The following is a 13,572-nucleotide window of genomic DNA, read 5'->3' as shown; positions in this document are numbered from 1 at the left end:
AAACAAAATATAAGAAACTAGTTTACAAAATAGAAGAACAATAAGAAATAGTACTTGTTTATACAAATTAAGAAACAGTACTTGTTTACAAAATAAGGCAGAAGTGGAAAGCTGGAAGATTACCTAAATAGTTTCTTTTCTGGATCTTTGATGGTAGAAGATGATTGGCTAAAAGGAAAGTTGGCTGAGTGGTTTGATTGGCTGGTTGATTGGGTTTCAAGGATGGCTTCTTCTGAAAGTTTTCAGATGATCCCCCATGAAGTTTCTTTTTCTTTTATAGAGCTCGGACTTGAAACAAATTATTTGGAGTCCGAATAGGGATTCTGATACTTGACTTTCATTCTTGGAATTTTCTGATAATGGGGTTTGCTTTTGAGAAGATAAGAATTACTTTTGATAGTGGTGTTTGCTTTTGAGGAGATAAGATCAACTTTTGAAAGACATAAAGTTGAGGGGATTGAGATGGATGGACAGGATGATGGGTAGGCTTTTGGACAGGTGGTTATTAAGATCCAAAGAAGATACTATTTAAATATTCTTCTTTATCTCTAACAGCACATGGGCAGCCTTTGGGTGGTTTTCCACTAGAGATAAATTTTATTAATTTTCTTTTCTGGATTATTCTTGGAGAATCCTTTTCCAAAAATAAGGGTTTTGCTATAATATGAAGATTGTGGTAAAAATCTCTTATATAATTTAAGCTCCCTAGGAATCTTTGTAATTGTTTTTTGTCCTTTATTTCATCAGGAAATTTGTTTGCAAATTGTAATGATCTTTCTATTGGAATTATTGTTCCGTCTTTGATATTATGTCCTAAGAATTTAATTTGTGTTTGGAATAGAACTATTTTTGGGGATGAGATTACTAATCCATTTAACTTTATGGTATTAATGAAGGCATCTAAATGTTTCCAATGTTGTTTTATTGATTTTGAGTATATAAGAACATCATCTATGCATATTATAATAAATTTTGAGAATTGGTTGAAAATATCATTCATAATCTTTTGGAATTCACTGGGTGCATTTGTTAATCCAAATGGCATTACATTCCATTCATAGTGTCCAAATGGTACTGTGAAAGCCGTCTTGTACCTATCTTGGTTTGCTATCTTTACTTGCCAAAAGCCTGATTTCATGTCAAATTTTGAGAAAATAGTGGCTTCATATAATCTATTTAATAAATCTTTTTTGTTGGGTATTGGATATCTTATCCATCTAAGTGCTTCATTTAAGAGCTTGTAATTAATTACTAATCTGGGTGCTCCTCTTTCTATTTCTGAATGTTTTCGAACATAGAATGCAGGACAACTCCAAGGAGAGTTACTTGGCCTTATTAGTTTTTTGTTTAATAAATCTTGTATTTCCTTTTTGCAATACTCTAGTTCCTCCTTTTTCATTTGAATGGGTCTTGCTTTAGTCTTGATTTCTTTTTCAATGAAATCTGGTTCATATGGTAGAGTGACTTCATGTTGGTTTCTGTGCCAGAAGGCGTTGGGTAAATTTGAACATACTTCATTTTCAAGATTTTCTTTGAATTTTTGTATTTTTATTTTTAACCCGGGATTGTCTAATTGTTCTTGGGTTTTTAAAAAGTTTATTTCTTGTTTTAAAAACTTTACTTGTTTTTTCTTCTTATTTATCAAGTTAATTGTTTTTGTAATGACTTTACTTTTTATCACGTCTAGTTCTTTATCTTGGGGTTCTTCTATGAACTTGAAATGTACTTCTTGGTCTAATAGCTTACATTTTATTCCTTTTGAATCTACTGTAAAAGGTTGGATTAGTGCTAAAAAGGGTGTTCCCAGTATTACAAATTTGGTTAGATTTTTTACTAAAATGAAATGGGTATTTATACAAATTCCTTGGTTACAAACATGGACATTGGACAGTTTGTATTTTATTTTCAAGCTTGAACCATCTGCAGTTGATATTCCTTCTGTAGTTTTTTCAAAATACTTAGTTGGGATTATTCCTTCTTGTATGCAATTCAAGTCTGCTCCTGAATCTATTAGGGCAACAATTGTTATCATAAATTCTTTATTTACTACTAGCTGTATATTGACAAACCATTTTTGGAACTGGATTTTGTTAATTATTTGAATAAAATTTTCCTATGTTTGTTCTTCTTCTATTATTTATTTCTGTTTTAGTTTATTAAAATTAATAGGTCTATCTGCTCTTGTTGTCCTTTGTTGATTATGTGTAGTCTCTTGATTTCTTCTTTTATTTGATTTACTTCTCTTTGTAGGTCTTGGATTGTCGCTTCTTTTTTTGGTGTTTTAAACCTTTTAAAAATTTCTTGGAGATTGTAACCTTGAAAGTTTTGGGGTTTTGTCTCTTCTATTTTCATTGTCTCTCTCAATTGTAGTAAATTTCTTCTTTGTAATTCTGGGTCTTCTATCTTATCTATAAAGTCAAATAACATCTTTTGCTCTCTGGTTAGGGTGTTTATTGATTTGCACCTACAGGTTGTATTACAAAAGTGTAGAGGGTTTTCTATTTCTTCTGGTTCACTGGAATTCTGGGCTTCTTCATTTATATCATCTTCTTGGCTATTGCTAGTGTAGTCAGAGTTTATCATTAAGTTTGTTAATTGTTCTTTTAGCTCTTCATCTATTTCTAATTCATTTATTTTTTGCTTTACTTTGCATTGGTTTTTATAATGTCCTATCTTTCCACACTTGTAGCATGTAGGTATTTTTTTTCTTTTGTTTTGTTTGTTTCAAACGTTCAAGAGGTTTTTGTTTAGGAACTTTTTTATAATAGGATTGTTTTGGTTTAAAGATTTTATCTTTTGGTTTACAATTCCTTCCATGGATCTTTGATGGTAGAAGATGATTGGCTAAAAGGAAAGTTGGCTGAGTGGTTTGATTGGCTGGTTGATTGGGTTTCAAGGATGGCTTCTTCTGAAAGTTTTCGGATGATCCCCCATGAAGTTATAATATATATTTATAAAAACTTATAGGTTTATATTTATATATGCTCATAAATTCGAGTTATTATAATATATTAATAGTTATAAATTATAACACATGTCACTTGGCTTGTTGCTAAGGAATTGGGCTTGTTTCTTAACTTGTATAAGATGTCTTTGGAATTAGAAATTTACCCAATTCGATTTGGTCTGGGTTTGAATTCTACATTTGGAATTAGAACCCGGACCAAAATTATACAGGTTGGTCTTGGTTTCAGCCCTAAACCCTAAATTCTGTTCGGGTTTACCTGAATGTACTTCCCTATTTAGAGTTGTTTGGAGTGAGCCCTACCCCAACACAAAAGAGAGGGACTGTACCTTAGTTCAGCCCTAAACCTGTACCGGGCCTAAAAAAGTCAAACAATAGCCTGGCCCACAAATTCGTGAGGACTATAAGATTCATGTAGAAGGCTGCCCTATCTACAAATTTTTTACTACTAGTAATACCTTTGATATTGAACTTGGACAGACCATAGACAAATCTTTACAATATTTATTATTAGTGCATCGCAGCAGCGTATTTGAACATAAATTTGCGTGGGCATGAAGTATGTGTGTGCCATTGAATGAGGACCCCATTGATCATCTTAGAAACTTCAAATCGTATATATCTAGCTATATTATTATACTTTATATAGGTATCCAAAAGCTATTAAGTTCTAAACAGATTAGATTTAATGGACTCTTGAGAATTATGGGCCTGACGTTTTACACAAAAGTTCAAAATCAAGGTTCTAATCCTTGTATTTTTGACGGGTTGGATTGGATTGAGTTGACAATCCTAACTACGATGAGTTCTTCATATTGTATTTATAAAAATAAATAAATAAATAATTAAGTAATTCTAACATACTTAATCTCATAAAAATTAACATGTAATTAATAATTTGGACTATTAAATTATTTCATTAATTTAAATCAACTTTTTCATGTCTTTGAATATTAATGTTGATCACTATCTCAGTGAAGTCAACCCATTAAACAGTTGGATCATTCAGCATGATAATCAAGTAGGCAACATAAGTGGGAGTACAAATAACATAGAAACTAGGGAGTGAGTATAGCCAAATATTTTGAAAGTTCCCTCCTTGAAATCCATTTCCACACAATTCTTATGGTTTCGAGTCTTACGAGATTTGAACAACACAACAGTGGCTACACAGCTCTTTGTCCCCCTCCTCTTCCATTGGATCATAGCTTCTCCAAGCATCCCCCGTTGCTGACGTGTCGAATGTGTGGACCACTGACATGGATCTATTCTGCTCCCCTGGCAAGTGATAACCGGCAAGGAAGTATAAGTGGGTCCCAATCAGAGCCATTGTGAGGTAAAGCCTTTGGATTGGTGGCCTGTTAACTTCTGCACCATCTGATGTGAAGATGGGCGATGAGAGTGTCCGTAGATGCGAGCCATCTACTTCGTTCCATATGTTGAGATTCCCATTGTAGGCCTCGATATGACCTTTCCATGATTTCAGACAATCACCCGAGCTGAACAGCCTACCATCAACGGCCACGATCTGATTAGGGGGTACATCTAATTGCCACATCCCCATCACGAGGTCCCACTCACCACGCCCTGTGTCAAACACCTCAGCAGAGCTTCGTAACATAAGACACGGAAGCTTCCCATCAGAGTCCACTTTATCAGCAAATCCACCAACCACGTAGATCTTCCCCTGCCACATCACCCCCACACATTTGTATCTCAAGGTACTCATGTTAGGTAACGGGGTCCATTCGTCAAGTGCGGGGTCGTACACCTCAGTAAAAGATATACCTCTTGCACTTGCCAATGTGCACTGTCCGCCTGCGACATAGATCTTGTTGTCGCAGACGGTGCACGCAAAATCAAATCGAGGGATGCCAAGTGGCATGCACTTGGACCATGTATCAGTACTAATATCATACCGCATTACTGTTGGGAGCACTTCAAGATCTACCTCAAAAATGTCGTCCGAGCCATGGCCCTCCTCTTTGTGACAAAGTCGACCACCAATTATATAGATAGAATCCCGAATTGAAACCATTGAGAAACCTTTTAGGACATGGTTCTCTGCAAGTTCGGGGATGGACCCGACGCGATGCCAAGTGTTGGTCGATGGGTTATAATATTCTATCCAATTAGACTTGTTCGATTTTGGGTCTCGTGGGCCAAAGCAGGCATAGATTCGATGGTTGGCACGTGAATTTGACGGAGATGGTGGTGGTGTTGATGGAAGGGAACCCATGGAAGATATAGATGTGTGTGTTTCGGAATTGTAAAATGTAGAAGAGAAGGGATGATATAGAAAATGGGGGCGGAGATCTCTAGGAATAAAATATAGTTTGTTAGCATAGACAAGGAATTAAAATTAGATTGTACAGTGGGGCGTGGCAGTATCAAGGGATTTTGGAGTTGAAATCTAGGGTATTTCTTGTTATGTTTGGGTCTTGTCATTTTCATTGTCTTCTTGTAAAAAACGAAAGAATGATTCATTGGTGATTTCAAAGAGGATCAAAACTGCATGGAATCTGACAATCTATTATGGTGAATAAATGTTGGTGTCTTCGCCGATCCTCGTAAAATAAAGATAATAGAGAAAAACTTCCAATGTTAATGAATCCATTTGACCCGAAATTTAATTTCGGATTTGGGGTTTCAAGAAGGACCCAATTTGATAATCTATTGCATTTATCTATATTTTATATATCATATTTGATTTGGAACCCAATATTGAGCTCTGATAAATAATAATAATAAATAAAAAAAATCCAATGAAGGTCCAATCCAATTCTTAACAGATTTGTTCTAGATCCAATCAAGCTCTTATTGGATTGGTCTCAATCTAAATGACATTAGGTTCATCATACCTCGAGATTTTGTATCCCCTTCAATTACATCGAAGGCTGCCAATGAATGGGGCGAAACAGGTGATCCGATATGATAACAACTGATCTAGATCAAGAATTTGGGTTCCAATAAGGATGAGATTATTAAAATTCTAATACGACAGATCTAATTGGTTTTGGATCTAATAAAATTCTTAACAATCAAGCTAAACCCAATCCACTGATAGCTTTAACTGACATGAAACTCGAGAATTTACCATCGAAACCAACTCTGTAAATCTGAAGGACTTTTTAGCATCACCCCCATAACATGCGACAATTGGGTTCAAAAGATAATGCTGGCAAAATATCTACTCTAGTTTCAGTCTGATATTATGCTCCAAATCATAATAGACCAATTACTGAAAAACACTTCATCACTGATAATTTTGGCAAAGAAAAATACTTCACAGGACATCATCGCAAGTCAAATCCCCAGAAACCAAAGTGCTCATTTATGATTGAGATCTCTGTGTCCTTCAAAAGCTCATAGCAACAAGATCGACACCAACCTTACAGTACAAGAGCACCATCGAACAATCAGTCCAGACCATTCAAGCTTTCGTCTGATGGGAATTATCTAGAAATCGCACTTGCAGAGTACAATATAAACATCTAACACAGTGTCACGCATGGATAATGGATATTTTCCTAATCACCACCGTGGACAGCATGACCTAGTGCTAAGGTAACTCAAGTCGGAGAGCCGTGTTATGGGTGGACACTGTTGCACGGTTCGAAGAGCACTTGTGTATGTGTGCAAGTGAATGTATACACAAAATGTTTCAACTATCTGTTTTTCAGTTCTAGGTAAGAAAATATTCTTATAACTGTCTTCATTCAATCTAAAGTTTGAGACATGCAATATAACAGTTAGCTTAGCAATGAACACGCCTGGCTCCATGTTTTCCTAATTTACATTCAAGTGTTTCTCAAGTCTCCACAACTATTTAAGAGGTTGTGTTTAAATGCCCAGAAAATTTTGTGGTCTTTGAGTTTCTAAGATAATAGGACGTGCATTTGGTTTATTTTCAGCTTCATCCGGTAGATTTTAAAGAAATTAAGTGCTATTGGGTAACATTCAAGCAATTTGGGGCTTGTTTAAGAAACACTGTTTCTTGTTCTTGGGTGACTATTAATGTTGCAGTTTGGAGGAACTAGAGCTACTTGAATTCCCTGAAGAAAGTTTAAGGGTTCCGTTAATTACAATGTTCTTGGTCTCTAATTCTTCCAGTTAAAATTTAAGATTTTCTTGGCTCTAGATACTTGTACCATGAATTTTTTTTTTATTATAATAAAATTAAAATTTTATTAATGATAGAAGAAAGGTAAGGCCAAGGTGGCCCCAACATCACAAAACGAAAAGAAACAAAACAACCAACAAACCTAAACCCAAAGACTACTCGTTACAAAGCTCATCCCACTTAAAGAACCAAGCAAGGAAGAAAGAGAGTATAGAATTGGGGAGCACCCAATCGACTCTAAAAAGATGAAGAAAATAAGACCAAATCAGAGATGAGAATGAGCAGTGAAGCAAAATGTGATTCCCACTCTCACCGTCACTTTCACAAAGAAAGCAAAAAAAAATTGGAGTTGAGAAACCTCGCTTCATCAAATTTTCCAAAGTTAAGATTTTGCCCAAGGAAGCTGACCAAATGAAGAATGCTACTTTGGAGGGGATGAGAGCTGATCAAATAGATTTGGTCGAGAAAGAAGAACCGAAAGGAGGTAACAAAGTGTTGTCGAAGGAGGGAACAAAAGACCTTCTATCCTTGCTCTTGCTCCATTTTCTCTGGTCCTCCTCATTTTCACCCAAAATAGTGAGAATAAATAAGAAGAGTCACCACCTCATCAATTTCTCAGTCACCATCTCATCAATTTTCTCTGGTCCTCCTCATTTTCACCCAAAATAGTGAGAATAAATAAGAAGAGTCACCTCATCAATTTCTCAGTTATTCAAATTTCTACCGATCATTCCCATTGTGAATCAGACAGTCACTAATCGTGGAATTCTTTTTCCACAAGATAGCCAAGAGGGCAGGGAACTGAAGAGAAAGAATGGAGTCACCACACCACCTATCCTCCCAAAATCTCACTCTATCGCCTCTACCCACCTTAAATCTAATCCCTTCATTGAACTCCCTATTCACCTTGAGAACTCCTTTCCACACACTACAACCATGAAGAAAATTACTGGTACTTTATGGATCTGTAAGAAGATTAGCTCCTTGTCACTGCGGAAAATTGCAGACTGCTCAGACAATGTGGTTTTGAAAGAAGCTTCAATGCAAAGTTTACTTGAGGCCTGAACGGGAGCATAAAATCATACAAATGCATGGAAAATGACTACATTCAGAAGCATTGCAAAAGCCTTTTCCGGAGAATGATGAGATCAGCTATAAAAGAGGCCCTGAAGAATGAAAGAAACAAAGGCTAAAGAGTTCCAGTAAGACCCTTTGAGGTATGCTCTCAACTCTTCAATTCAATAGAGGAAATCAATGCATTCCAATGCATTCGACTCAGGATTGTCTTGCCAGGAGAACCTCTACATGGGTTCTACTGTGTGAAATCATACTAAAATATAGAGCAGTAATAACTATGATGACGATGAATCTCATACTGTATTGATGACTCATATTGATAGTTGGTCTGATGCAAATAGTAAAAAGAACATTCTAGTTAGCTTTCACGTGACATTCCGGAAGAAATCACCAAGACCTCCACTTATGAAAAAAGAGTGTGAATCACAAACAAGCATGATATATAAGATCAAGAGCCAAAGAATGTGCTTCACAAACGAGCATGTGTTCTACAGAAGACCGATAGCCTCAATTGATTTGAGAAGAAGAATCACACTCTCAAAATGCTAGATGAAAATATCCAGGAAGAAACCTAGATACAATCCTACGTCAATATTCATGACTTTTCAATTAGTTTGGTCAACTTGCAATACAATGGAGTCTGAGCTTTATCTTTCATGTAATCATGTGGAGCTTTTACATCTCTCAAAAAACAGGATCTTCAAGCACAGCAGTAGACAAATCATTAATGTGTGGATAAGCAACCTTCTCGTCAAGCAGATTTTGAGCCCAAATCAGTGTCTTCAACAGGCTTGACAGCTTTGGATCTGTGTTTGAGCAATAGCAATCAATAATATTAGTTGTACTTGCATACCACATCACAATTAAATGCAATGACTTAGTGATCTAGAAAGAAGATGGGAAGGACCCACTGTTGGTCGCTTTTGGTCTTAAACAGCCATTACAGATATGGGGGACACCAAAATCTTTACTCTAGTCAAATAGTGATTCAAAAGGTATATCTGGGCTTTTATCATATTTGATGGAGAAATAGAACTTCAGATGATGCTGTCACCAAGAATCACACGCTTTTATAGTGTTTGCTTGTTTACCAAAATAAAAATAAAGATCCCTCAAACTGTGATCTGATTAAAGATATTCAGTGGATGGAACTATTTGTAGGTGACTCAAAGAAAGTTTTCACTTGACCTCAAGGTTTACAGAGTGGCTAGCTAATTTCTTCAATAAGATCGGAGATCATGTGTAGGCCCTAATATCATAAAAACATACTTATAAAACTGCAATACATTGACTAAAGAATGCGTAAATAAGAAAATCTCCTTTTCCTCAAGGGATTACGCCTTATTCAAAGAGGTCACCCTTTAGGAGAGGTGCACACCTTTTTGGCATCTTTTGACTAAGTTGTGTGCCTTACAAGGCATTGTATTTCTTTCACTGTCATTACATAGTAGTATAAAGGTCCTTAACCGTACATGTATATATGAGTATATATATAGAAATATTTATATAAATTACATCTTTTCTTTTGGCTCTGAAGTCTACAAATCCTAGACGATTTGCAACTCTAGCAATCTTTGCCTCTTCTTCCCTTCCTCTTCCACTAATTTTAGGTCTCTTTTCTATTTCTATAACTCTCTCCGTGTGACCAATTTCTCTGCTTTCTTTTCTAGTCTTAGAATGATGTAGTGTGTGTTTAGTCAAAATGGTACTTGGCAAATGGAGGCCCAACAAACTATGGCTTTGACAAAACTAGACTATAAATAAGTAGCCTAAATAACCTAAAGCAATTTGCCCCAGCAAGTGGAGGCCCCTTATCAAGAGCCAAAGCGCATCAGGTAAGGGTTGTTTTTGTATGAGGGATTAAATCTTAGAAAATCGAAAGTATGGAACTCTGGATGTGGTGCATTTTAATTTGATTTTGATAAGTTTGGAATTGGATATAAAACTTTGTAATGTGAAACTGTGCATTGTCGTAACTTACTAAGTCTTTCTTTTCCTTGATTTTCATTTATCAGATTTCTATTTCTTTTATATATTTTAAAAATTGCATGCTTCTCAGGCTTACACATTATGCCTTGAGGAATTCCTTAGGGAAATGCCTCAAGCCTGCATTCAAAAATACCAGCACAGATAAATACAGCATATATGTCCTATGTGTCTTCATGAGTTAACATACCCAACAATCTAATAGTACCATCAACCAACTCTGGAAATCATAGTGATCAGTAGAAAATTCAAACTTCCATAGAGTGATTGCTGTTCTAAGCAGTTTATAATGATGATGTGTAAATCTTGCATAGGCAGTCCCCTAACCTTTTTCATGACTCTGGCTAGTGAGGATGGCAGCATTCACCTCTCTTGCAGTTTTCAGGCGCTGGGATATGTTCAGAAGCTCTGCAACAGGGCTATTGGAGACATCCTCAAATGCTAGTAGTGAAACTGTCCGCTCCAGCTCTTCCAAAAATATTTTCTGCAGAGCACTCAAATTTGATCAGCAGTTGGTTAAATATCTCATATAATGCTTTGTAAGTTTAGTAAGCAGGAAAATAGTGGTTGGTGTCTTGTTCTTGAGTACAATAGGGCTTAAAATGGGTAGGGTTTGGGCAAGGTCTGGGTATATCCATATCCAGATCCAAATTTTATACCCAGATCCGTATCCTAATCCGAATTCGATGCAGATCCCATTAGCTAAAACCATATCTGAGTCACTTTTCTTTCACTAAATCCGGGTCCGACCTGACCAAATTACTTGATTTGAGTCGGTCAGGTCGGATAATTTCAAACCATTCAAACTTTTTTTTTGCTATGTTTCTTTTCTAATTGCTATACTATTCAATTTTACCGTTATAATTCTTTTATCTTATAAGAATTTATGTTATATTAAAGTATAAAAAAAGATATTTTAAAAAACATAAAAATATAATTTTCAAAGCAATATATCATTCGGATCTAGGCGGATATAGGGACGGATCTGTATCCGAATTGGGTCCGATCTGGGTCAAGGGACATCAACCAATATTTTTATGAGGGTCTACTCCAAGGGTCCAAACCCAATAAATTCGGATCACTCGGATTCGGATACAATCCAACCCATTTTATGCCCTAGAGTTCAAGTAATGGAGGAACTTCATGCAAAAAAACAAATTAGAAAACATTGCAATAATGGAAATTCCAGTTTCAATCATCCGGTGGGACCAAGTAACAATGGAAAAGGCATAACAATTCAAGCTTCAATCATCTGGTGGTACCAAACTAACAGTATAAAAGGCATAAAGAGGATATAAGGAAATTGAGATATACATTTTCCTCACCCCTTGGAGCAAGCTCCTCTTGAGCAAACTCCAGAGCTTCTTCTACCTTTCCATTACGAATAAGTTCTATCAACCTTTGTTGTTGCAGAAGGAAAAATAGCTGGGGGTTCGTATCCAATATCTGCATAAAGAAACCATCATCTCAAATAAAATCATATTCCAAGAACAAGGACTCCTTCCAAAAATCAAGAATTATAAGCATACTCAACAGAAAATGTTAAGAAGTAGATTTTCTTCATGGGAATGGCCGTGATGTTAACGATATGTTATGTGATTCCCCAGCAAAAACAAAAGCCCAAACCTTCCCCAGTTCACATTGAAGCAACTTTGAACAGTTTAGAAAAACAGCCTTGCCATTACAACTAGCAAAATTGCATCAAGTAGATGTAGAAAAATATGCAGATAATGAAACATTCAATGTTTCAATTTGGTCTCGGCCGATACCGATATGCATTGGCCAATACATTCCGATTATGATATTTTGAACCATAGTTGCAACAATCTCCTATCCTAGCACACTTCAAAATCTGGCTCTTGTCCTCCATTTTGTAAAATTGAAACTGTTTTGTAATGCTGAAACTATATGATTGTCTTCTTTTTATTGGATAGATAAAGTAAAATTTAAGAAATAAAGAGTGAAAAATGAAGCTGAGATCACCTTCCAAATACAAACCAGAACAACATGGAAATAAATATTTCTAGGATCTACACATCAAATCCCACCTATATAGAAAATCTTCAAAAAAGACACCTTTGAATTCTCCTCTAAAGAGATTGCATAACAAAAGACCCTGTTTGAACTATAAGATTGTCTTTTCAAGCTAAGGTTGACGATAACAACATTTTACAATATTTTTTTAAATTGTTACCAATTGCATTCGCATTGCCTGCAATATTGGTGATCTTACTCATAGTTCAAAACATCGTATCGCATTGGAATATATATAAATAAAGCATTGACCCCAAAACATTGATCGTTTCGCAAATGTATTGGTCCAGATGGTATAAGTTTTTCATTCAACCAAAACATTGTATTGAAACGAGATTTTAAACCTTGATCTTACTAAGCTAACCATTATTGCAAACAAATGTATTTATTAATGAAGATGATCATAGAGTGAAGACACATCAACCTACCTCAGGATTCAAATCATTAACCTTCTCAATGGCATCCACTACATTCCCACTCTGTACAGCCTTCTTTACAGCCATTCGATCGGTTATTGTTGCAAGATCTATTTCTGCTATTTATAGATAAAGAAGAATCTTAAAATTCCAAAAAAAAAAAAAAAAAAAGGTAGAGATCATCAAAGAAGGATACGTTCGGTTCCAGATTCCAATCTGAATCTTTCTGCAACATCAACATAACCCTCTGTGACAAGATAATTCATCACTAACTCATTCATATCTTGTTTCCGAATCTTTACATCGTTGAGCTTTTTCTCCCATTCTTCCCTTGTAATCGATTTCTTAGATGTGGACTGAACAAACAGAAATTAATTGCATAAATTTAAAAATTCTCCATTTCAGAAATCTTTTAGTTCAAGAACACTCACTCACACTTGATAAACCCTAGAAAATTTTCTTAAACATTGAGGATGAAAAGCAAATTACCATTGTTTCAGTCGCAGAGAGCTGACCGAAGACGAACGAGAACTGTGACATCAGTGCGCCTCATTCAAACCCATAAACCCTAAATTCGTTCAGGGAAATTAAAATCCAAATCCATTAATTTCTTGCATTTTCATAAACACCTTAAGTGCGAGAATGCATGGTTTTAAAACTCGGTATTCCGTCTCGTCTCGTTCCCCATCGATACTCAGTCGCCTCGGCCGAGTCATATAGTCTCTGACGAGGTAAACCGTCTTACAGTAACGCTAAAACATTATTTGGTGGACTCGGGGGTTAAAAAGTCTCCTCTCGTTTATGTATCAAATGAGAATAAACCTTTTAATTCTAATTTGATATTAAATACTTATAATTTTTGTAAAATAAGATAAGATTGGAAGATGTTTAGTCGCTTTAGATAATAAATATTTGAACTCGTTCGTCATCTCGTTCGAACTATAAAATTTCGATTGATTCGACTGAATTTT

The 13,572-nt window shown here is 35.6% G+C and overlaps 2 protein-coding genes across 3 annotated transcripts; both read right to left on the bottom strand.

The window, feature by feature from the left end:
* Positions 1-3,917: 3,917 nt before the first annotated feature.
* Positions 3,918-8,452, bottom strand: LOC147411355 (F-box/kelch-repeat protein SKIP30-like). The gene has a single exon (XM_086447696.1). The coding sequence runs from the start codon at positions 5,202-5,204 to the stop codon at positions 4,104-4,106; it is 1,101 nt and encodes a 366-aa protein (XP_086303822.1). The 5' UTR covers positions 5,205-8,452; the 3' UTR covers positions 3,918-4,103.
* A 132-nt stretch (positions 8,453-8,584) lies between these two features.
* On the bottom strand, positions 8,585-13,247 carry LOC147411354 (protein GID8 homolog). 2 transcript variants are annotated; one of them, XM_086447708.1, is made up of 6 exons: positions 13,091-13,247; positions 12,798-12,957; positions 12,614-12,720; positions 11,466-11,597; positions 10,479-10,635; positions 8,585-8,971 (listed from the first exon to the last, which is right to left on the bottom strand). In XM_086447708.1, the coding sequence occupies exons 1-6, from the start codon at positions 13,139-13,141 to the stop codon at positions 8,850-8,852; spliced, it is 729 nt and encodes a 242-aa protein (XP_086303834.1). In that variant the 5' UTR covers positions 13,142-13,247; the 3' UTR covers positions 8,585-8,849. The 2 variants fall into 2 exon arrangements, with proteins under 2 accessions (XP_086303834.1, XP_086303842.1); XM_086447716.1 differs by having other exon boundaries at positions 12,614-12,717.
* Between the last annotated feature and the right edge of the window lie 325 nt (positions 13,248-13,572).

This window comes from Akebia trifoliata, chromosome 1 (genome assembly GCF_017979445.1).
Source record: "Akebia trifoliata isolate Shusen 1 chromosome 1, ASM1797944v1, whole genome shotgun sequence".
Classification (NCBI taxonomy): domain Eukaryota; kingdom Viridiplantae; phylum Streptophyta; class Magnoliopsida; order Ranunculales; family Lardizabalaceae; genus Akebia; species Akebia trifoliata.
Note: the sequence above shows the minus strand (reverse complement) of the source record. Positions and strands in the feature narration are given on the sequence as shown.